The 24,166-nt window shown below is 43.6% G+C and overlaps 1 protein-coding gene across 5 annotated transcripts in view; it reads left to right on the top strand.

Moving 5' to 3' along the window:
- Positions 1-24,166, top strand: part of ABCC5 (ATP binding cassette subfamily C member 5) — an 84,852-nt gene that overhangs the window by 21,350 nt on the left and 39,336 nt on the right. For 2 of the 5 annotated variants that reach the window (XM_008525988.2, XM_070582446.1), the window contains exons 3-14: positions 3,868-4,025; positions 4,218-4,373; positions 5,049-5,196; positions 9,980-10,213; positions 10,366-10,539; positions 11,154-11,301; positions 13,636-13,784; positions 14,476-14,583; positions 18,039-18,395; positions 21,225-21,296; positions 23,486-23,610; positions 23,732-23,804. In XM_008525988.2, the coding sequence (XP_008524210.1) occupies positions 3,868-4,025; positions 4,218-4,373; positions 5,049-5,196; positions 9,980-10,213; positions 10,366-10,539; positions 11,154-11,301; positions 13,636-13,784; positions 14,476-14,583; positions 18,039-18,395; positions 21,225-21,296; positions 23,486-23,610; positions 23,732-23,804 (1,902 nt within the window). Of the gene's footprint in view, positions 1-3,867; positions 4,026-4,217; positions 4,374-5,048; positions 5,197-5,273; positions 9,550-9,979; positions 10,214-10,365; positions 10,540-11,153; positions 11,302-13,635; positions 13,785-14,475; positions 14,584-17,923; positions 18,396-21,224; positions 21,297-23,485; positions 23,611-23,731; positions 23,805-24,166 lie in introns of those variants that run through there. The other 3 variants (XM_070582447.1, XM_070582448.1, XM_070582449.1) reach the window with 3 other exon arrangements.

The following is a 24,166-nucleotide window of genomic DNA, read 5'->3' as shown; positions in this document are numbered from 1 at the left end:
CCTCCTCTTTTTGCTGAGGAAGATTGGCCCTGAGCTAACATCTGTGCCCATCTTCCTCTACTTTATATGTGGGACGCCTACCACAGCATGGCTTGCCAAGCGGTGCCATTTCTGCACCTGGGATACAAACCAATGAACTATGGGCCGCCGAAGCAGAATGTGCAAACTTAACTGCTGTGCCACGAGGCTGGCCCCTAAAACTATAGAACTTTTAGAAGAAAACATAGGAGAAAATATTCATGACCTAGAGTTAGAAGAAGAGTTCTTCGACATGATGCTAAAAGCACAATCTCTAAAAAAAAAAAAAAAAAATCAATAAATTCAACACGATCAAAATTAAAAATTTTTGCTCTGTGAATAGCCCTATTAAGACAGAAAATATTTGCAAATCATCTGACAAAGAGTTTGAATCCATAATAGATAAAGAACTCTCTAAACTCACCACTAAAAAAACAATCCACTTAGAAAATGGGCAAAAGACTTGAACAGACTCTTTACCAAAAAGGATGTATGGGTGGCAAATAAGCACAGGAAAAGATGTTCAACATCATTAACCATTTAAAATCATGATAAGACGTGACACCATACCTAGTTGAGTGGCTAAAATAAAAAATAATGACAATATCAGGTGATGACCAGGATGTGGAGAAATTGGATTTCTCATACTTCGCTGGTGGAAACATAAAATGTTACTGTGATAAATTTCTGTGACAACTAATGTTTGAATCATACGTCATGCCAAGCTGCTTTATATACGTCTCATGCTGTCAAAAGTTGAAATAAGAAGCGAGATCTCCTTTCCCGTACAAATTTGTAGTGGATATATTTTCTGGGCTTAAGTTACGGTTCCAGCAGTGTGTTTCAGAACCTCAATGAAGTACAAAGGAAACTGCCATATTTCAAGGTCCATTTATTTTAGAAATAGATAGTGACGATGGTTGCACAATATTGTAAATATAATTAATGCCTCTGAATTGTACACTTAAAAATAGTAAAAATGGCAATTTTTATGTTATGTGTGTTTTACCGCAATAAAAAAAAATCCATTTAATTGTGCCATTCAGTAGCTTCCACCTAACTTTCAATTGGAAGTGATTAGTCTGCATGTAATGGGAGGATAAAGGCAAACATCAAGAGAAAAATCGAATAGAATTCTATGATGCCTTTCAAGAGGTGAATATGCTCAACTAAAATCATATACTTGTGGATTGATTTTCAGTATTTGGGAGTACCTATCTGTGTGAAAAGACATTTTCAAAGATGAAATTATAAAATTTCATTACAAGGCAGCATTAACAGATGAAGATTTGCAGTCGATTTTGATGAAGGGAAAATGATTTTAAACTCCAATTAAGTGAAATGTTATTCCCCTGTAAAAGAATTCCATTCTTCTCATTAGTAGAACTGTATTACAAAAAATTGTACTCAATTATTATTACTATGTTTTGAATTTTGTCAATAAACATTTTGTGGAAACTTCTTTTTGTAATATAGGTACCTACCTAATAGTCTCAATTTTGCCTCTTGGCCCACAAAGCGTAAAATATTTACTATCTGGTCCTTTACAGAAAATTTTACCAACCCCTAACTTAGAACATTGGTTTTTCACACTTTCTTCTTTTCTAACGTATGCTTTTAAAGTGTCCACAATTTCACTCTATTCTCAGCTTTAGCCTCATCCCACAAATTTTGATGTGTTATCATTTCTTACCACTTAGCTCAGGATATTTACTAATTTCTATTTGATGTCTTCTTTAACTTGTATTATTTAGAAGTGTATTGCATAATTGCTAAATATTGGAGATGTTCTTGTTATCCTTGTTGCTGAATTCTAATTGAATTCCAGAGTGGTCAGAGTCTGTACACAGTCTTTTGAATTTCGTTGAGGTTTGGTTTATGGCCCAGCATGTAGTCCATTTTGGCAGATATCCAAAGGGCACTTGAAGTTGTGTTATTTTAATTTTTTTCTCTTCTTCTGAAGCTTTGGATTTCCGAGTAAGTCTGGTCCTTGTAACATTCTGTACCTACCCTGTACCTAGTCTCAGTTTCTACTTCCTTGTAGTAGGTATGTTTGTATTTTTGGTGTATCTTTCTTCTTTCTCAACCCTGTGATTTTCTTTTCTTCCCCTTGTGCTTATAAGCAGCTTAAAGGTAAAACAAAACACCTTTGTTGCATGCTTGAATCTCAGCCACCTGTAGTTCATTATTAGGTGCCGTGGTCCTTAACGACTAAGTAAGTGTTCACCTTGTACCTAAGGACTTTATATGAGTTGATTCTTTTCTTGGTGTTGACTCATTTGTCGTGTTGTGGTATTATTCTTTTGAAACTGGTCCACCTCGCCTTTGACTGAAGGAAGAAAATGTGCTTCCCAGTTGCCGGGGCAGTGTACTCTCTGATACTAAGCCATGCCTCATCTGAAGACGCCTAACTGTGCACGCGCTTCAGCTATTCTATTGAGGAGAGAGCTGCCTGGGCATGCAGGTGACCCTCATGCACGAATTCTGCCCTTTTATTTCTGCTCATATTGGAGTTGCCTCTGTTCTGTGTGGAAAAGAAGTGGTGTGTAAAAATAGAGACTCTGCTTTGTGTAAGACAGGTGCTGCACCGCTCACCTTTTTCTTGATTTAGAGATCTGTTCTTTCTTGCTCTTTCACAATAATTGCTGGAAATATTTGTGATCATGTGAGATAGAGATGATGTACTTAGAATCCTTACTTGAGGAAAAGAATGCTTCTGCTTCTCCAACAGGAAGGCATGAACTTTGAATTACTTTTAGAATAAGTGGGGACAGATGTGTCCAGATTCTTGGCCCACCCTCTTCTGCCATAGTCAGACTTTGGATTATATGCGTTTTTGTTAATATGATTAATTGGTATTTATAAGCTTTATAGTAAATATGTGTAACTTTGTATTTCAACTCGTGACACCTTCTGCTTCATGCTGCAGAAATGTGGGTACTGGAGCTCTCTCGCTGTGCAGCCAGGGTGAGAGCCCCTGTTCTGCTCTGTTGCTGGTAAGAGAGAGAGAGAAGGCAGGTATACCTCCTGGTTTTTCCTGCATGACAGAGCTGTCTAATTGGGGGTGAGTGTGAAGTTTTTGTCCCCCAAAGTGGGCAGTAGAATTTGCAGTGAGTAGTGAAGTAACTGACTCTCAGTCCACACTGGGAAATGAAAGATAAAACATTTTGTGTGTGTGTGTGTGTGAGAGGAAGATTAGCCCTGAGCTGACATCCGATGCCAAACATCCTCTTTTTTTCCCTTGAGGAAGATTAGCCCCGAGCCAACATCTGCACCAGTCTTCCTCTACTTTGTGTGTGGGATGCCTCCACAGCATGGCTGATGAGTGGAATAGGTTCACGCCTGGGATCTGAACCTGTGACCCTGGGCTGCCAAAGTGGAGCATGCAGAACTTTAACCACTCGGCCACAGGGCCAGCCCCAAAACATTTTGATGATAAAAATATAAATTTTAGAATGTGCAACTCAAAGAGTGAATCCTAATGTAGACTCTGGACTTCAGTTAACCATAAGCTATCAGTTTTGGCTCATCAATTATAACAAAGGTACCACATGAACACAAAATGTTAATCATGAGGGTTGAGAAGAGAGGGGGAGATGAGGAGGTACATGGGAACTCTGTACTTTCTGCTCATGAAGTCTATTTGTTTAGAAGTTTTAAGTCTCTGGTTTAAATGTTCCTTAGGAAGTTCATATCATACAAGTTAGTGTTTAACTCTGATGCTGGGATTTCTCAGGTAGGATGAATCTCGTTTGCAGTTTGAGCTGCTGTGTCAGGGAGATTTGCCCCTCTCTGTTTTTCTCATGTTCATTAACTGCTTTTGCCTTGTCTCCCTGTCTGTTGAAACAGTTGGAATGCCAAGATGCCTTGGAAACAGCAGCCCGAGCTGAAGGCCTTTCCCTGGATGCTTCTATGCATTCTCAGCTCAGAATCCTGGATGAGGAACATCCCAAGGGAAAGTACCATCATGGCTTAAGTGCTCTGAAGCCCATCCGGACCACATCCAAGTAAGAGACTCTTCTGGTCAATGACTTGTCCGTGAAGCACCAAAAGCAGTTTTGAAAATGTGGGCTAAGATTAGACCATTTAGGGAGACCTGTTTTTAGTCAGAGCTCTGTTTACTAAACAGTGTATTATAAATGCTGGCTAGCCTCTCCATGTGCAGTGACAATTTTCCACTGTGGGTTTTCTTTCCTTAGACACCAGCACCCAGTGGACAATGCTGGGCTCTTCTCCTGTATGACGTTTTCTTGGCTTTCTCCTCTGGCCCGCACGGCCCACAGGAAGGGGGAGCTCTCGATGGAGGATGTGTGGTCTTTGTCCAAGTACGAGTCTTCTGATGTGAACTGCAGAAGGTAGGCGTCTCTGGTCCACCCTTGTCTCCCACATACCGGATGCGTAGGGCCTGAGCTAGGAGTATGGGTCTGCCAGTGTGAAGTCCACAGCTCTGTGTTCTTTTAGCCTCTCAGCTATCCTATGGAGGGAGGGTAGCCTGGGGATGACTTTCTCTTTGCTCTTCTGCTTTATTTCCTATTTCACCTTTGATCCTGTTTTAACCACGGGCTTTCTCTCTCTCTCTCAGCCCCGCTTCTCTTCCTGAGTCTGCAGGGAGATTATGTTGCTGCCTTGTGACAGAATACATTATTATGGTAGCTGATTGTCATGATTAAAATCTAGTGTACAACTTTACATTTTACCACGGGATCCTTCAGGAAGGGTTGGGGACCCTTGAGAAAGAAAGTTCTTATCCACAAACAAATTCTGTTCAGGGATAATTTTTCAGGGTGGAAGGAAAGACTTTCGTTCTCATCCTTTTTTGTATCCTGAGAGGCTCCCTATACAGGGTAAATATGTAGTTACCCAGAAGGGTATTTTTTTCCAGAAGGCGAACACTATGTACGTAATTTTAAAGGAGAGACTGGTGTGAGTGGTGTCAAAGCCTGGAGACAAAAAGTGGTGGCAGGAGGGAAGCTAGGGTGTGTATATTCCCCTGTGGAGATGTGTAACAGAGAACATGTGCCCTTGTTAAGACTAGAGAGACTGTGGCAAGAAGAGCTGAATGAAGTTGGGCCAGACGCTGCTTCCCTCCGAAGGGTTGTGTGGATCTTCTGCCGCACCAGGCTCATCCTCTCCATCGTGTGCCTGATGATCACGCAGCTGGCTGGCTTCAGTGGACCAGTAAGTTCTAACCATTCTTTCTGACAGTCTCCAGGGGCCCGGCCATGGCCAGCTCTAACATTCTTGTTCTGTTGCAGGGGTTGTACTCACCTTTGGGCTAGTTAGCAGCCTTAGAGATGCCTCCAGGTCTGTTGAAAGGGAACACTTGATTTTGGAGTGAATGGTGGCTTGTCAGCAGCTGGAAGGATGAGGGGCCCATGTTATCAGAGAAGAAATGGAACTGGTTTGCTTTCCTGGGGCGGGGGTAAAACTGAGTGATTCCAGCTCTGCACAGGACTGTGCTTCTTTGCTGTGTGTTGACATGAAATGGCAGTCTTGGTTCGAGAAGATGTGTCTTGCAGTGCTGTGCGTGGGCGAGAGCAGCATTGTGTGGCATAGGCTGTTGAGCCAGTGCTGGTGACACACCGAATGCCCGGAGGCAGAGTTGTCATGTGTGTGTTGGTTCTGTGGCAAATGAGCCCTGAAGAAACTCAGAAGGCTGTTGAGGTTTTTAGAGTCTAACCTAGAATCCATTTTAAGTTTTGGTTTATAGTATAAACTGTGTGGCAAGTGTTGGGGTGGCAGCCTTGGTTTTTTTCTTGTGTGTACTGAAGCAGAGTAGGGAAGAGAGTGATGTTCACACTATTTTCTGGACACCTGTTTCTTACACCTGCTATGCTGCCTGACACTTAAGACTTTGATTAAATCTATTCTCTACATATTTGCCTTGAGACATCGGAGCAGTAGTACTACTTATACTGTGCATTTTCCATGTGTGGGTAAGCTGGAGGTTCATGGTTTTGGTAAGTATGTGCCTAAGATGCATGGTGATTTAGGTAAAACTAATTTGCAGTTTTTCTGTTTTTTGGTTTTTTTTTTTTTTTTAAATGATGGATACCTTTTTAAAAATGTTGATCTCTTTTCTGAAGCAGAGAACTCTACTTTTCTGGTACTGGGTTTCTATATTAATTGACCAACTAACACACTTTTGTATAAGTTTTAAGTCAGAGGGACCATGTAACTGAATATTATGTTATTGACCAAAATGGCAAACATTTTCATAGGACCAGCTTCCCCCAAGAAGAGCTTCTGTCATTGTTTCACTACAGGGCTGGTGGCTGCTCTGATCTTTTGTAGAATTCTTTCACCTGGGTGGCACAGTGTACAGGCTTTCTTGATTCCATTTGGCCAATGCAAGAATTTCACTGGCTCCCTCCCCCCCCCCCAGAAAAATTCCATAGATTGTTGGGATTTTAATTTTTTTCTTGGGGAAAAAAATGTACCTATGCATGTTCAGCTTGGGGGCCTTAGTCACTTCCTTGAGCATCTGCATTCTCCTTAATCTCTCTTTGAAGGCACAGCGCACTGGAATACTAATCTCTAGTAAATTCTTCTAGACGCCAGGGAAAGCTGAAACCTTCCTTTAACAGGAAAACAGTAGCACGCTTTTCCTTCTCTCTACCCTCTTGGGGAAGAGCACCTTAAGGCCCCTGTTATTTCATGGGATTCCATCCTAGAATGATCGAGAAAGCAATGATCCCATCCACAAGCTCTCTAATTGATAAAAAGATTTAAAATTGTAATTAATGCAAACTTCTTTTTTTTGGAGCTCCAACTCTAATAAATTTCTTTTTAATTGGAAATTAAAGAATCAGACTGGTTTTGAGATTAGTGCTAGCAATGAGCATACCTTCCGTCTGTGGATTTAAGTCCTTTCGAGGAACGTCCATTCTAGATTTTTTCACATTTTCTAATATGGCACGACTTTCAAACTGGCTTAGTCTGTTCATACAGAATCTATATATGAACCGACTCCCCAAATATGGTGTCATATTTCCTATCTCCCCTCAGGCCTCACTGAACCTTGGTGTGCAGAACAAATGAAACATAATCAAGTTATTGTATCGTGTTTTGTTTTTTTAAACAGCTGGCCAACCAAGGCTGGACATTTTTGATCAAGACAATCCAAGGTTTCAGTGACACCAATGGACCAGTGCTCTGGGCAGGACATCCAAGGGTCACCATAATGTTAATGGAGTACCACAGTCTATAAGGGGATGGTCCTGATTTAATAAAAATGGCCAAATTGCTAACTTTACAGAGATGGTCTGTGGCCTCCTTGGATTCAACCCGTTTTAAAAGGCCTGACCTATGATTTGTGGGTAAAGAATTAGCATCCGCCCCGTAGATCAGCCAGGGAAGGCTTCCTCCTGCGTGCGATCTCTTGGTGAATGCTCACCCTGCTCAAGGGCCTTTTGGGGAAAAGGACAGTGAAAAGCCTCTAGAGAGGTAAGTTCCCCACCCTTCCAACCTCTCTCCAGCTGCAGCTTGCTTGGTGCTGTCAGGATCTGGATCTGGGGGGTGTGTCTCTGTAGTGGAACCAGTGACAGAAGCTGTTCTTTAGAATTTTCAGGATGGCTGTGTTCCGCGGTCAGAATGAGAGAGTCAAGCTGGGCAGAGTCTCTCGCCAAGAGTTCAGGTAAGGTAATGTTTATTCACTGGGAATGCTTTCCACAGCCAGACAGCTATGCTGACAGTCTCGAGTTTTCTCCCAGTTTGTTTAAATTGAAATGATAAATTTGTAACTTTTTAAAACTAAATTTTGGTTGGCTTTTTCATGAAAACCTTTTTTTGCTTTATCCCATACAAAATGGTTTGAAATGTAATTGTTTTTAAAAAAACCACATGTGTTGGAAAATTCTTTAATCTGCTGTTTCCTCTTTTTCCCCCCTCCTTTGAAAGTTTTGCATAGTGTAAGCATTCGTTATGTCTATACCTTTCCCCTGCTCCTCCCCGCTGGGAGGTAACTAATGCTATTATCCGGTGCTGAAAAATGGCACCGTAAAGCTATGGGAAGGAAGGAACCCCAAACTACAACCTGCTGTCCTTTCACGCCTTCCTTTGGAGACTCTTCCATCGGTGCCGAGGTGTGTGAGAAAATGCTTTACTGCGCCGCCATCTTACTGAGTTGCTTCACGTGAGGAAAATGGGGTTTTGACCCTGCCACTCAGTGACTCAGTTCCACATTTTGGATTGCATACTGGAAAAGAAGCCAATCTTCTTGCTAGTAAACCAACAACCCAGCTGTATACAGTGGTGACCAAACAATGGATATAAACCTAAAAATCTGAGGGAGGGGAGAGGTGAAATACCATAGTTCTTGGAATCTGAATTATCCTATTTATTTGAGCAGGTTATTTATTGAGACTTGACATAAACCTGATTGGAGGGGATCTCTTAGGATCTAGTGGACATCTGGTATTAATTTCCTCGCAGGAAAAACGAGAAATACCAATTAACCCAGAGAGAGTCTGGGTTCTGGAATTCAGCATTAGCTGCCTCAGGACAATTGTGTCTGACCTCCATTTTTGTCTGTCATTCACAGCTGGCTCCCAGCTACAGTGCCCTCTGCTATAAGGATCCGGGGTAGATGGGTGGATGGGTTTCTCGTTAATTTTTTTTTCTTCCTTCAGGGTGGGGGACTGGTTTTGGCTTTCTTTTGTTGTGGTTTGTTTTGTTTCATTTTTGGCAAGATCCATTTTAGCTGCAAGGACTTGAAAAGACTGAAGGATGCCACCAGTTTTTCCTTGAGGCCTAGATTTTTGAATTATGTCCTGAGCGGAACTCATTCCTCACAGCCTAGTGGACCAATAGCACCAGCGATTTTAAGCAGTGACCTTTTTGGGGCGTTTTTAGTTTTGTTTTGTTTTCTAATTCTCTTTCCTTAGCAGCAAGGTCTTTATTCCTGGAGAATCTACTCCATTGCACACTCTCTGCCACGTCAGGAGCCCTAACCAATTAAGTGCTGTCAGCTTGATGTACTACTCCGGACTCTGGAAACAGATATTGGTTTTATTCTGTATTTCCACTGTGTGTAGCTAAAACTACAGTCGGAGGCCAGATGACCTGTTAGATGGCTAGCCTTGTATAACTCTGTATGTTCCCATGTTTGTTACCGCAATGCTCCTGTTGTACAGTGTCTGTGAGATGCTCTTTGAAGATGGTACTTTTTTTTTTTTCATTTTCAATAAAAGTACTTTACCTCCCACTTCCTGGTATTTAATCCTGTCGCTGAATGTGCCTGTGTGAGTGTGTGCTCCGGCGCTGCAGGACCTCAGAGCTGGAGGTGGCACTCGGTGGTTCTTGGGGGCTGGCTGCCTTCCCTCACTGCAGGTGGTGTTAGACATATGCTACCTGAGGTAACACGTTTTTGTTTTTGGGAGGGCGCGGGGAGTGGGGAGGGCCCACGGGGGGGTCTCTGGATTTTTTGATAGTCTGTTTCGTTTGCTCTCTTCTGTACTATTAAACTGCTGATGTTTATTTTCAGGAATGTTTTGCAAATGCACTTCTCACTCTTCCCCAGTCCAACTGTAGGTACACTGTTCCTTTTTATCAAATAAGCACGTTTGAAACGATCCAAAAAAGAGGTCTTAATTTCATTTAAGAAATGTATCGATGTGTGGACATACTGGAATAAGGTCAAATATATACTTTTTAATGACCGTGTGTTTAGAATGAATTTCAGCTCATGAACAGGTTTATGTTACGTTAGAAAGAGTAATGGTTTGGGTGGTGTCCTTAAGGAAGAAAGTTTCAAATTAGACCTACCTCCTGGGAAATGCCCTGAGTAAATTACCGCAGGCAGGTGGTCAGGAATATTTGGTCCTCCAAGAAGGTTTTTCTCTGCTTATGCACTTATCACTGTGCAATGGAGCTGCCTCCTCTTTCTAACTTAACATAAAACTGTGGCGTAGTGTGTGGGTGCTGTGGAGATGTTGACGGCGGTGTGTGTTTCTCCCTGTAGGCCTTCGTGGTGAAACACCTCTTGGAGTACACCCAGGTCACAGATTCTAACCTCAAGTACAGCTTGCTGTTGGTCCTGGGCCTCCTCCTGACGGAAATCGTGCGCTCTTGGTCGCTTGCACTGACTTGGGCATTGAATTACCGAACTGCTGTCCGCTTGCGGGGGGCCATCCTAACCATGGCATTTAAGAAGATCCTTAAGTTAAAGAACATTAAAGAGAAGTCCGTGGGTGAGGTGAGTAAGGGGTGTTTGCTTTAGGGCAGAGAGAAGGCTGCTGGCTTGAGCTCTTTCTTTCAGTTGGCTCCCTGCTTTGTCCTTCATCTTCCTCCTGAGACAAGAGGCCTTCGTCCTTGCGGGATCCTCTCACTGCTCTTTGTGTCTCGTAGCTCATCAACTTGTGCTCCAACGATGGGCAGAGGATGTTTGAGGCAGCCGCCGTTGGCAGCTTGTTGGCTGGAGGACCCGTTGTTGCCATCTTGGGCATGATTTATAATGTCATTATTCTGGGACCAACAGGTTTCCTAGGATCAGCTGTTTTTATCCTCTTTTATCCAGCAATGGTGAGTAAGCATTCTTTGCTGTATTTTGGCAGCTTCTCCTTAGAGGAATTACTTCCAGTGGGTTATATATAGTAGGCAGCACTGAGGTATCACATCTCTGATTGGAAATTTCCTCAAATTAGATACCTGGTTTGGAAAGGTCTAGAAAGAGCTAGGTAGTGTTCATTCCATACAGGTGGAATTTTGACTGGAGAAGAAGTAAGGTGTCACTCGAATAAAGGCAGTGTCTCCTAAAGAGATTAAAAAAGAGTCTGAGTGAAGGAGAAGGCCAGCAGGTGAACCCTGCCCCCAGGGAATACAGGAATATTTGAGTCACCCTGTCTCAAGTTGACGTCAACTGATATGGCTCTCTGGCTTCCCCTTGGTAGAGCTCGATATCTGTGATTACTCTGAGAACAAATACTTGTTTATCTTAACTGCTTACAAAGGGATACAAATTAAATAATAGTTGATCACTTTTAACTTAATAGGCCACTTTTATTTAAAAAACAGTACAAGTCCACAATACTCATTTTATTTATAATCATCTTAAGCACGTTTATTTCCCGGAAAGACTAGACAGTTTTTAAGTTTGAATAAGCTCTGATTTGGTGTGACATTGCTTTTCCTTTCAGATGTTTGTATCACGGATCACTGCATATTTCAGGAGAAAATGTGTGGCCACCACAGATGACCGTGTCCAGAAGATGAATGAAGTCCTCACCTACATTAAATTTATTAAAATGTATGCCTGGGTCAAAGCATTTTCTCAGATTGTTCAAAGTGAGTTTAACAACTTTATATGTGTGTATGGGAGAAGTCCTTTGGCTTCTTTGCTTCCTGAGCACGTTAGCTACTAGGAATCTTAATATCATAGGACCATAATATCTTAGGTTCTTATAATATCTTATAATCTTTACATTGAGAGGGCTCTTAGAGACTTGAACCTACAACATCGTCTCATGGATGAGGAAATTGAGACCTAAGAAAACTGCAATTTTTTCCCCCCAAGATAACTCAGCTGGTGCTGTGTAATACATTCAGTTCAAAGTCCCCTATCTGTACTCTCATGCCGTCCATAGTTTTCTGTCCTGGCCATGAAGATATCACAGAAAACAAGATCAGGTAGCCGCTGGGAGCTGCACTTCCGCCCCCTTCACTCTGGGTGCATGTGCACCACAGATGGTTAGGTCTGAGATCCTGGGGCCGTGTAGGGAGAAGCTGGATTGGGGGTCAGGATAGCTGGCCTCTGGGCCTAGCTCTGCCACTCACTCATAGGAGTTTTTTGGTTTGTCGTTTTGTTTTTATCTTTTCAAACAATTGATTTATATTGAGTCACAAGGTTCTCAGTACCTGACCCCATCCTGATCCATAAATTCAATGCAGACGTAAACATGTCTAATAGGTAAACGCTGCAAAGCTTGGAGGAATAATTAGCATAGACGGGGCGTTCAAAAAGACCTCAGCAAAAGTCAGAATGGTGGGCCTTAAAAAAGGTGAAGTTTAAGGAGGATGTATTTAAAGGCACTTTACAGTTTAAAAAAACCAAGCATATTTATGTTGAAACTTAATTTAAATATAAAAGATGTGGGCTATTAATTGACCATAACCTCATCGTGAGCCAACCTGAATACACTGCAGTTAAAAAGTTAGTGCAGTTTTAGATTGAATAGAAATACAGAGTTCAGATCAAGGAGGCTGTTATATTTTCACTGCTTGGTTTGTCGATGAAACCTTCAGGAACATTGTGTCCAGTTCATAGGCTTTATTTATGAGTGGTCATCCAGAGGAGGTGACCACTCAGAGGCGTCCATCAGTAGATTAGGCTGCTTCACTAAGTAGTAAATTCGTTGCCAATTGAATGGAATAAATGGATGCTAAATGGACATCTGCCAAGCATGTTGGCAGAGTGACCACAGATGGTCCCTTCTTGCCCTCAAATTCTATAGTTTTATCATCATCTTTGTGAAATTCCATTCATCCTTCAGCCCTTGACTTGGTATCTTTACCTGCGTGTGTGAGTTTGAAAAGAACATTCTTGCTCATTATGGACTTGGCAAGGCATGTGACAAATGTTAAAGCAATGAGTTGGATTTTTTAAAATAGGACTTATGAGCTAGCTCTAAAGATAGTTCCCAGTGTCTTGGACAGTGGTAATACCTTTAAGGTCAATGTATAGCTTCTCAGAAGAATTACTTTTATGCTTGAAAATTTGCTTGAAAATGCCTCACCACTTTCTTGTTATGCTTCCTCCTCCATGATCTTTAGTACTCTGCGGTTGCTCCATTAACAAGGTGTCAGTTTTGCAAATATTTAAGAAAAATAATTCCACCTTCAAAAATTGTATTTCACTCACCTTCCAATCATCCTTACTGCTTTTTGTGTGAAAGCCTCTCTCCCAGCAACCACATACAGTAGGCATCTAATAAATCTTAGCTCCTTTTTAATTCTCCTTTACTGTTGTATAGTCTTTCCTATAAATACCTAAGCAAGAAATAAACAGCAACCAGGTAAGCAGACAAAACTGCCAATTGCAGGTCCACTTAATGTGTTCATTCCTTCTAAACATAAGAAATTTGCAGTAAGAATCAGACTAAGGCAGAAGATGATCATTATACAGAGATGTAGTGACTGGTTTCTGTTAGATTCATTCCTGTGACTTGATCCATTTCAAACTTCAGTCTTCTGTGCTGCTTTAATGATAGTAACTGATAGTTGTATTGACCTAGTTTTTGCATCATAGGTGTTAAAATATTGTGTTAAAACCTGTGTGTGTGGGGCCGGCCCTGTGGCTGAGTAGTTAAGTTCCCACGCTCCATTTCGGGGGCCTAGGGTTTCGCCAGTTCGAATCCTAGGCACAGACATGGCACTGCTCATCAAGCCATGCTGAGGTGGCGTCCCACATGCCACAACTAGAAGGTCCCGCAACTAAAAATATGCAACTATGTACTAGGGGACTTTGGGGAGAAAAAAGAAAATAAAATCTTTTAAGAAAATAAAAAAATAAAACCTATGTGTAGCTGAAGACCTACCAAGTCTTGTTTGCTGACAGAGGAGCAATATCCCATGTTTTCTTTTGACTTGCTTTTTAGAAATTGACTTGCTTTTTATTCTTAGAAATCCGAGAGGAGGAACGTCGGATATTGGAAAAAGCTGGGTACTTTCAGAGCATCACTGTCGGTGTGGCTCCCATTGTGATGGTGATCGCCAGCGTGGTGACGTTCTCTGTTCACATGACCCTTGGCTTCGACCTGACCGCAGCACAGGTCAGTGAGCCCTCAGGGCTGGGGAACGTTTTGGAAATATCATGTGTAGAGATGCTCTGGTCCTCTTGTTACTAGATTTGGATTTTGCGTTCATGTGATTAAGCCGAGAAATGGAAGCGTAGGGATTAGCCCAAACGCACAAATAGTGTACGGGTCCTCAACCCAACTTTGGATTTAATTCCAAAAATACTGATTGTGCTTTGGTTCAGATTACTGAGAATTTTAATTGAAGTTCTCATAAAAACTCTACCTTTAAAAAAATGTATCTGGGGGCCGGCCTCATGGTTAAATTCGCACGCGTCACTTTGGCAGCCCAGGGTTCACTGGTTCGGATCCTGGATGCGGACCTACGTACCGCTCATCAAGCCATGCTGTGACGGCATCCCGCATAGAACTAGAATGACTTATAACTAGGGTATACAACTGTGTACTGGGGCTTTGGGGAGAAGAATTAAAAAAAAAAGGCAGATTGGCAACAGATTGGCTCAGGGCCAGTCTTCCTCACCAACCCCCCACCCCCATCCCCGCCAACAAAAAACAGGTATTTTTTTTTTTAAAGAGTATCTGACTTGTACTAACATTTGACAGTCAAGTTGCAGCCTTCTTTAAACCTGAAAGGAAATTGATGAGATCTTGTTATTTTCATTGGAAGCCTGATCAGACTCAGTTTCTTCCCTTTTCCTGTTTTCAGGCCTTCACCGTGGTGACTGTCTTCAATTCCATGACTTTTGCTTTGAAAGTTACACCGTTCTCAGTAAAATCTCTCTCAGAAGCATCGGTTGCTGTCGACAGATTTAAGGTAAGTGGCTCCCCTGCCCTCCTCGGTGTCAGGAGCTGTCCCTGGCAAAACTAACGGCCGCCTTTATTCCAGCGGGTCACACAGGCTGTCTGCACTTCTGTTCACCTCTAGCCTTTTGGCAGATTGGTAAGAAAGGAGGAGTGGAGGAGACTGAATTAAGGGACTTTTTCAAATAAATAAATAGCTGTGGGCTCCCAGGATTTCAGTTCCCCTTCAGAGCTAGTCCCTGGGCCTGGGCCTGATGTGGTTTATGTCCTAACTTCCTGGGCCTTTAAGTGACTGAACCTGGAAGACCCGAGCTGTCAGGTGACTGTCAGCTTTTCCTCACCTGACCTGCCGTCTGCCTCTACCAGAATGCTCTCGGCATTTCGGTTGGTCAGTATGCTGCTAAGCACTTGTCGATACTTTCTTTTCCTGCCCTGGGGTTGTCACTCAGGATGCAAGGAATGCGGTGACGTGGGAATAGTCATAAAACGAGATCATGTTGAAAAGTGCAGTTCAGTTCAGTAAGGATCAGGTTTTTTCTTGAGGGGGTTAGTTGATCAAGCCTTGACTCTTCTTTGTGCCTTCAGTGATACAAGAAGATATATTCGGGAAGGTGGAGGGAGATAGATATTTGAAGGTGATTAATACTTAAAAAAAAAAAGAGGAGGAACAGCACCTGTGTGGGCTGGACTTCCCTGACAAAGCTGCTGCATGGAGTGGCTCCTGCTAATCCTCCTTGGCTAGTGAGAGCAATACAGAAGCAGTGCTGGTGGCTTGAAGGCTTGAGGCTCAGGTGTTTAAGGATTAAGAGCATCACCTTAGAGGTTCAGGAGAAAACAAACTGGGTTTTTCTCTTAAGAAGAATGGAGAATAGCTTCCTAAGACTTATTTGTATTCTACTTGTTTACAGTTAACCAGGTGAATTTTGTTTGGTTAAGAAAGCTAGTCCTCAAGAATGCACCCCATGCCCTCCCTCACCACCCCGGCCTGGCTGCTAGAAGTCCAAGAGCCAGAGCCGTAGGAAAAGAAATAGTCTGATTGTAATCAGAGCTGTATTTTGCTGAGCCCACAATATCCAGCCGTGGAAGAAGGCAAATGTTTTGACCATAAGTTTGTCCCTCTGTTTGTTTCTCTATCCTTGTTAGTGGGTGGAATTGGTGGCGTTTTGGATGAAGGAATAGGAGTTTATAGTATCTCGCCTTGTTTCTTGAGAGCTGTCTTTTCTTCGCTTACTAGTGAGAACTTGTATTAGCAGGTGGCTTTTTGCATTATTGCTCCTTCCTCTATCCAGGAAGCTTCAGAGTTAATAATAGAAGCAAAATCACCCACAGCTCTACGATATGCCCCATGAGACTTTAGTCCCTTTCTAGCTTGTTTCTCTGGGTAATCTCCTCCTCCTCCTCTTCCTGCTCCCCCTCCTCTTCCCTTTCTCCTCCCCTCTTTTCTCTCTCCCTGCTGCTCCTCCCTGTCCTCCCCGCTCCTCGCCCTCTCTCTCCTCCCTCTCTCCCTGTTCCTCCTCCTAGGAGGAGGATAACTTGTAGAAAGGCAATGAGTAGCCACCTTGTGACTTTTCTGATAAGATTGTCACCAGTATAGGGTTGCCAGCTTTAGCAAATACAAACACAGGACACCCACTTAATAACTGCATGGGACATACTTATATTAAAAAATTATTCATGATTTATCTGGAATCAAAATGTAACTAGGCGTCCTGTGTTTTATCTGGCAGCCTGACGAGCAGTCCCGTCTTCTGCTCAGCAGATACGTTCTAACTTGATTCTTCCAGTGAATGAGAGGTGTGTTTTATGGTCGGTGTCCTGTGGTCAAATTGAGGTTTATGGTTTCTGTCCCTCTAGGATTCTGTTGTCCTGGCAGGTGCAAATGCAAGTAGATACAAATTCAAGTGTGGGGAGGGCGTGTGCGCCTCAGCATGTCCGGGCAGTGAAGTGAGGCCTAAACCCTCCCAGGAGGAAGGTGGGGCTGCAGGGAGCCCGTGGGAGGAAAATGTGGGGAAGGAGCTGTTCAGACTAGAGGCACTAGCATCGTTTTTAATAGTCCGTTGAGGCCTAAAAGATCGTTTTAGTAACTCTTGGGGAAGAGAAATGATGAGAATGCTGTCAGCGTATGGTTTACTCTGTGAAGGTGGTCAGAATGTTATTCTTAGCTCTGTCTTCTCAGGGAGTGTCCGAATAAATGAAACCAGCAGCTGTTTTCAGAAAACTAACCCTAAGGTTGACCAAGAGTGAAGATTACCCAGGAGATTTAGAACCATGGTGCTTCTGGGAAGATGGGGAATTAGGAACGGATAGGACATGTGGTTACTTAAGGGAGGAAAAGAGCAAGCTTAGAAGTTTAGGATCTAGGAGAAAGGACTTGATCTTGGGGAAGAGGATTATATGCTACGTTTCATAGCACCTGCAAACTTTAAAATACTTGGGGGTTCTTAGTAACTAAGCAGAGTCCTGACCATAAAAGTCATCTTTTCTCTAAAGACTTTCTAATGTTATTTTATAAAGGTTTTATTTATTTTTTTTTATCATATTGGGAATCCAACTGGGATATCGTTCTATAGAGAAGATCGCTGGTTTAAGAGAATTGTTAGAAGTGGGTTCAAAGTCACGGGCACATGTAAGTCCTGGACTGAGGTTTATTATGGTCAGTGTTTCAGATCTAATGTCAGAAACACTTAGCTTTTCAAGCATTCCATTTTCCTTCCCCTAACATAACTCAGTGGGACTCTAGGAATGAGTAGGGGGACAGAGTCTTGTTCTCTTTCCAAGGGTGGGTCTGAGGCAGATACCCTTCAATTCCACGCAAGTCCGTTCCTTTGGTTGTTTGAATCCTCCCAAGTTTCAAGGCGGGACTTGGAAGACGTGAGGACTTGTTGGCGAGAAGATGTACTCTACCTCTGATGAAACGTTCGCTACTCTCTCTAACCTGAGCTAGCTAGGCCTCATCACAGTCTCGGCTCAGCCTCTCCCACCAGACCTGTGCTGTGTTGAGCTGAGGGAAATGCACAGGCTTGGGGTTCTGCAGGAGTGGTCTGGAAGGGAAACAGAGGGATGAGGGTCTGTGTAGGAGAGCAGTGCGCCCCTTGGTTTTCCTGCTAGCATTTTACTACCTGTGACTCAGCGACTCCTGGGTAAGAACAAAGGGCTGCAGACTGGTGAACTCAGTGTCCTTTGGTCCACATTGGACTGGCGGAAAAGGAACAGGTAGTTTAGCGTGTAACTGCAAGTGCAGTGTTGGGCCATTGACAAGGCTCCTGTCCCTCCTGAGGGTGTCCCCACACCCCTGTGACCTCTCAATGGGCCTGAGGCTGGGCTACACTAATGAGCTGCCTTTTGCCCTTCAGCTTCCTTCCACTGTATAGCCTGATGTGTTTTGCTACGTGAGTGTACGCCCTAGGCTTGTCTCCCTGGTCTTGATCCAGTGTCTCATCTTTGCACCTCTCTCACAACTCCTATCAGAGTTTGTTTCTAATGGAAGAGGTTCACATGATAAAGAAAAAACCAGCCAGTCCTCACATCAAGATAGAGATGAAAAATGCCACCTTGGCATGGGACTTCTCCCACTCCAGTATCCAGAACTCACCCAAGCTGACCCCCAAAACGAAAAAAGACAAGAGGGCGGCCAGGGGCAAGAAAGAGAAGGTGAGGCAGCTGCAGCGCACTGAGCATCAGGCGGTGCTGGCAGAGCAGAAGGGACACCTCCTCCTGGACAGTGACGAGCGGCCCAGTCCTGAGGAGGAAGAGGGCAAGCATATCCACCTGGGCAGCCTCCGCTTACAGAGGACGCTGTACAACATCGACTTGGAAATCGAAGAGGTAAGCCCTCTGCCTGCACCCCGTCTGTCTACCGAGGCTCGGTTCTGGAAGAGGAGGCAGCCGGTGTTCCTTTTAGCAAAATACTTTGTGGCCGGAAGTGATTTTGAACTAAAGAGCAAATCTGGGCGGCTCCACCTCTAAAAGGAATATTTAGGCGTTTAACAATAGAACTTTGTAACAACTGATCCCATGAGATGCTCATTTTACAAGCGAGGCAGTGAAGCATTCAAGTGGATTTTCTGAGAGTTTGCCCTGAATAGATTTCTGGTTGTTAGAGTTGTATATGTGAGCTGTAATAATCATTTCTGGTTGTTAAAACTCTGTGTGGGCTTCTCATTACCGCTAGGCTGTGCACAGCACAGAACCTGACACGTAATAGGTACTCTCAGTGCTGCTGTCATCGACAATTCTGTGGTAATTGTTTATTTTTAATGTGAGTAAAGGATCATTTTGGAATATGATGTCATGGCCCAGGTAGCACAGGACTAGAGTCTCTCAGAGGCCCTCCTGTAGAGAGTGGCTGGAACAGAGACTCCAGGTTCAAGGCTTCTAAGATACAGAATACGCCTGGGAACCAGCAGCGTGTTGAGGGCTGCATCATCCGGAGGGCCCCAGATGGATATGGATCCATTCATTCAACAGCCGTTTTTTGAGGGCCAGCTCTGTGCAGGCACTGTTCTAGGGCTGGGGATGTAGCAGGGAAAGACCAAACACAAAAATCCCTTTCCCCCTGGAGCTTACATCCTAGTGGGCGAAGGCAGACAGTGAACAAGTAGGATCGGCATATTGTAGGTCAGATGGCAATGAGGGCCTATGAAGAAAGGGGAAGGGAGCAGGGAGCAGGTGTGATTGCAATTTAAACAGGCTGCCTGAGGGAAGCCTCATTTAAAAAGGAGTGTTTGAGCGAAGATCTGAAGGGAGTGAGAGAGTGAGCCTGTGGGTATCTGAGGGAAGAAGAGCATTCCAGGCGGAAGGAACAGCGCAAAGCTCCTGAGCCTGCGTTGTGCCTGCTACTGCCACAGAGTGAGCAACGTGGGGAATAGTAGATGTTGGGGCAGAGAGGCATTTGGGTGGCAGAGCCCCTGTAATGACTTTGGCTTTACTCTGAATGGGAAGAGAAGTCGTTGGAGGGTTTGGAGCAGAAAAACGACATGAGATCTGACTTAAGACCGTCACCCTGGCTTCTGGATTCAGAGGAGCATGCTGGGAAACAAGGAAGGCGACAAGGAGAACAGTTAACCCAGGAGAAACCCAGGGTGTCTTGGACCAATGGTAGTGGTGAGAAAGGTTTATCTACATAACTGGAAGTAGGGAGTAGTGGGTTCTAATGCCGTGTGACTAGAGAGGCATGTTACACAGATCCAGAGCTAGAAGGAAGAGAGAATGAAGCCCCCAGCTCTTTAGCGCTATAAGTGAGAGGGAGATGGTCCTGAGTGAGACCACCTGAGACATCTAGTATAGTTCGTCACTGGAAGGTGCTCAAGTCAGGTTTTGACTTCAGTTAACTCATAGCAACAGGCCTTGTATTTAATAGTGATTATCTTGATTTTTAGGCAGCTCTACTACATTGCTACTCAGCTCTATTAGAGGATTATTCCTCATATTCAGCTGAAGTTTGCTCTTCTCCTATGTATGTGATGATCCTCATTCTGCCCTTGGGAGCCCACATTCCCGTGACAGACCTCTAGCTATTGAAGGGAGACACGGTAATGCTCCCAGCCTTCCTCTTTAGGGAGGGGCAGGGAAGTTAATGTTTGCCTGATGTCTTCTTGCCAAAGGCACTTACTTCATTGTTGGTGTCTCCTTTAGTCACCATTTAGTCATCATAACAGGAGTTGTCTCTGTGTAAACCTAACTGACCGGAGCAGACATGGAACCTGTGACTTGGTCTCCTCATTACCAGCAGGTGGTAATCTTCCCAGCTCCTGGGCCGTGTCAAAACCTTTGTTTGTTTAACATACTTTTATTAAGTACCAGACCCCGTCCTTGTTCTACAAGGATGACTCCTTCCCTCAAGTTGCTCAAAGTCCAGTGAGAGAGAGAGAGAGACAGTATCAGTTTAAATAACAAGGCCAAGATCACACAGTTGGCAAATGCTAGTGGAGTTGGGATTCAAAGGCACATTGGCTGCGTCCAGAATCCATGCTCTTTCCACACTGCCACTCTTCATTCCTTCCTTCGCTGCGAGACTTGAGCCAGCACAGGGTTGGTAAACAAGTGGTAAACAAATCATCTGTTCTTGAAAGCTTTTACCACTTCCCATTGAGAACTCTTTATTTTGCCTGAGGATATTCAGTTTGTCACAGGCTTGGTTTTCTATTTTATGTGGGATTATGATATAAATCTTCCTCAGATTCTTGGAAATTTTTTGTAGAAAAATGGAAACAACAGTGCACATAGTTTTTATTGAAAACAATTTATAGACCCTGGAGAAAAAAGTCGTAATAAAATAATTTTTAAGAGTCCTGCCTCTCTTCCAGAAACAACAGCAAAAATCGGCAGATAATCAGACAACGAGGGTTACCAACAAAGTAGAAAGGGGGCTAGGCCTTTCTATAAGTGATGTGGGATACTTAATGTGTGTGGCATATTTATTTTTCCAAAAGGCTTACACATCTGTTAGCTCACTGTATCCCCACAGAAACCCTATGGAGTAGGTTTCTGATGAGGGAGAAAACAGAGGTAAGTGTCTTGCTGGCTCATCAGGATGACAGTTCCCGTATTACGGGCAGTTGTTAATGTGTTTTTCCTCAAAGAAATCAGAAGTCCCTAGAGATGAGTGGTCAGCAGTCTCCTAATGACCTTCCTCTCCCTATGTGCTTTGTCCAGGGTAAACTGGTTGGAATCTGTGGCAGTGTGGGCAGTGGAAAAACCTCTCTCATTTCAGCCATTTTAGGCCAGGTAAGATTTTGTTATTGTCCTTGGCATTTCCTGCTTCTTTCTCTGGGCTCTGCTTAGCAAGGGTCTCAGGAAAAATGAACTTATTTTCTGAAGAGAGATAGGAAAGGGAGAAACCAAATGAACCCTTAGTCTGCATCATGCAACCTCATTCCCACCCCTTCACAGCATTGTATCCGGAAGCGGGCTCAGTGGACACCTGATGAATGACTTGTTAATACCCAGCTGGAGTCATTTGTTTCTCATGCCTTCTTTTATTCAGCACATATTTATTGAGTGCCATAGGTGTGCCAGTGTGTTGGGAAATGTCAGAGATAAGAGATGAACAAGCTGCAGACTGCCAACAAACGGAAGAAGCGGGCTGACCAGCCTGACCTGCCTCCCTGTCAGAGAGACAGCTGTCACGATTTGATCTAGAAGCAAAGCCTCACTCCGTTTTCAGCCTAACCGTAGAAAGAGCTATGCCCTCAAGGAGTTCACCGTCTAGCTGGAGAGCTAGACCTTCTAGACACCAAGCATTGCAGAAGGCGACGAGTGAAGAGTGTGCAGAGGGCACAGCAGCGGGCTGTCAGCGTTTACAGTGGGGGCAGAGAGGAGGGTCATCCAGCCAAGACCAATTATCTTTTACTATGTTTTAGAACCAAATAATCAAGAAAAAAACAAAAACCCAAGGTACTTCCACCTGCTTTTCAACTTGAATTAATCTAGCTTGACTTAGATCGTTGAGATGAGGATAAACCTGAGATTATTCCTACCTCCTGATGGATGAAGTCCTCTGAATCGTGTATCCATACTGAGGAAATTAAACAAACGGGAGAAGGGGTTGGGGAAGAGTGTTTTACAGCATCCAGGTTATGGGATATTTTGTCTTGTTCATCGTCACTGTCACAATTGGTAAGAGTTGTGGCTTTCCTCGAGACTGGTGGTGCCTGGGGTAGTCTGAGGAAGGCTGTGTTCAAATCATCTGGAGTGGCAGCCCCCCCTTCCTCTTTTACTTTATGAGATTCGTCGATGCCTGGGCCCTGCCATTGGTCTTTGTAAAAAGCCGAAAACCTGATTTCTGATAATCAGCTAGATTTAGGGGCCAGTGATGAGAGACAGGAGAAGTGAAGGGAGGGGGAGGGTTGAGTGGGCAATGGTTAGGTTGAAAACTGAGTGGGTCTTTGCTTTTGGATCAAATCGTGACAGCCCCCTCTCTGCCAGGGAGGCTAGTAATGCTGGTCAACCGTGCGGCTTTAGAGTTTAACTCTGTTAGCAGTCTGCAGTGTGGGATGTTGGTGCTACAGCAGCCAAAAGAGTTGGGTTTCCACAGTAGAGCCTCCTTGGGTTTTTGAACACTTGAGTGTGTATCAGAGTGCTTACCAGCGTATGAGTATTTGGTCCCACTGTGTTACGGTCTGTGGCGGGTACACCTGTGCGTGTGCATTGTATCTTATGGTGTTTGAGATGACAAGCTTGTATGTGCAAGTGCTACGTAGGCTGCTTGATGAAACTTTGTTTCTAGCTATAGCATTCCTAACCCAAGACACATGTCTACTGTTGGTCCCAAAAGGAACCCTGAAAGAGGACAAAATGGATAAATCAATTCATATCAATCACTGCAACTGAAAACACAGTTCAAAGCATGTGGCTCATCATACAGTCACTTCATGTTGGAGGCGAGGGTCCGTCATCATTGTATGGATACTCTATAATATTAGTTGGCATCTAACTGGAATTTTTTTTCCCTTTGGTCCCCACTTTACAGAAGCACCTGGTCTAGCCAACAGCCTGGATTTATTCTGTAGATGAGTTGGCCTGCCCTCGTCTTGAGGCAGGGACTAGCTGTAAATCCGTTCAGCATCCTCCCCAGGGGAATTCTAAAAGGGCCTTCCGCTTGTGCTTCCCTTAATTAAAACAGTTTGCAATTAGGAAGAAAAGCTATAAAGTAGCTTATGGGTTGCTGGATGAAGTGTTTGTTCATTCAAGTCATGGGTTTCCTGGGTTCCCATCACACATAAGCAAGGAGAACTTTGATTTTCTTTGCGGCTGTAAGCTCTCTATGGGACAAAGGTGAAGTCTGGATTTGGGTCCAAAAAGCGTCCAAGGAAATTGCCAAAACTTTCAACTCTCTTGTGGAATGTGGGGGGTTCTGTTGTCTTAGGGTGATGATTTTGCATTATGATGCCATTGGATGGTGTCTGTCTCCCTAGATGACACTTCTAGAGGGCAGCATTGCAGTCAGTGGAACCTTCGCTTATGTGGCCCAGCAGGCCTGGATCCTCAATGCCACTCTGAGAGACAACATCCTCTTTGGGAAGGAATTTGATGAAGAAAGGCAAGGAATGTTTGGTTTCTGTCATGCTTTCCATCTTGGCCGTGTGAGACGCAAGGCAACCCAAGTCAACAGGCTCTGCTCCAACCCTGTCCCTGATGTTAGGTCTCTTTGTCTCCTTCAGATACAACTCTGTGCTAAACAGCTGCTGCCTAAGGCCTGACCTGGCCATTCTTCCCAACAGTGACCTGACTGAGGTAGGAGCCTTCTGCCCGTGATGGGGCAGTGTGTTTAGCAGAGAAGATTCTGGAAGATGGGTGGCAGGGCTATGCCAGAGCCACCTCCTAGGAGTGCATCTGAAATGTGTGGGAGAAGAACCTCCACAGGCAGTTTTACTTTTATTGGTACTTTACATTAGGAAAGCATTTGTTCCTTAGGGCAGAGATATCAACACCACCTGTTTTAACATATAAATATTTTATTTATATATTATACATATATAAAAATATGTGTTTATATATTATATAAAGTATATAAAATATATGTAAATGTATATAATATATAAAATATATATAAATAAATAAGCATATAAATATTTCATATGTTGTGTAGATTTTAA

This window comes from Equus przewalskii, chromosome 18 (genome assembly GCF_037783145.1).
Source record: "Equus przewalskii isolate Varuska chromosome 18, EquPr2, whole genome shotgun sequence".
Lineage (NCBI taxonomy): Eukaryota > Metazoa > Chordata > Mammalia > Perissodactyla > Equidae > Equus > Equus przewalskii.
Note: the sequence above shows the minus strand (reverse complement) of the source record. Positions and strands in the feature narration are given on the sequence as shown.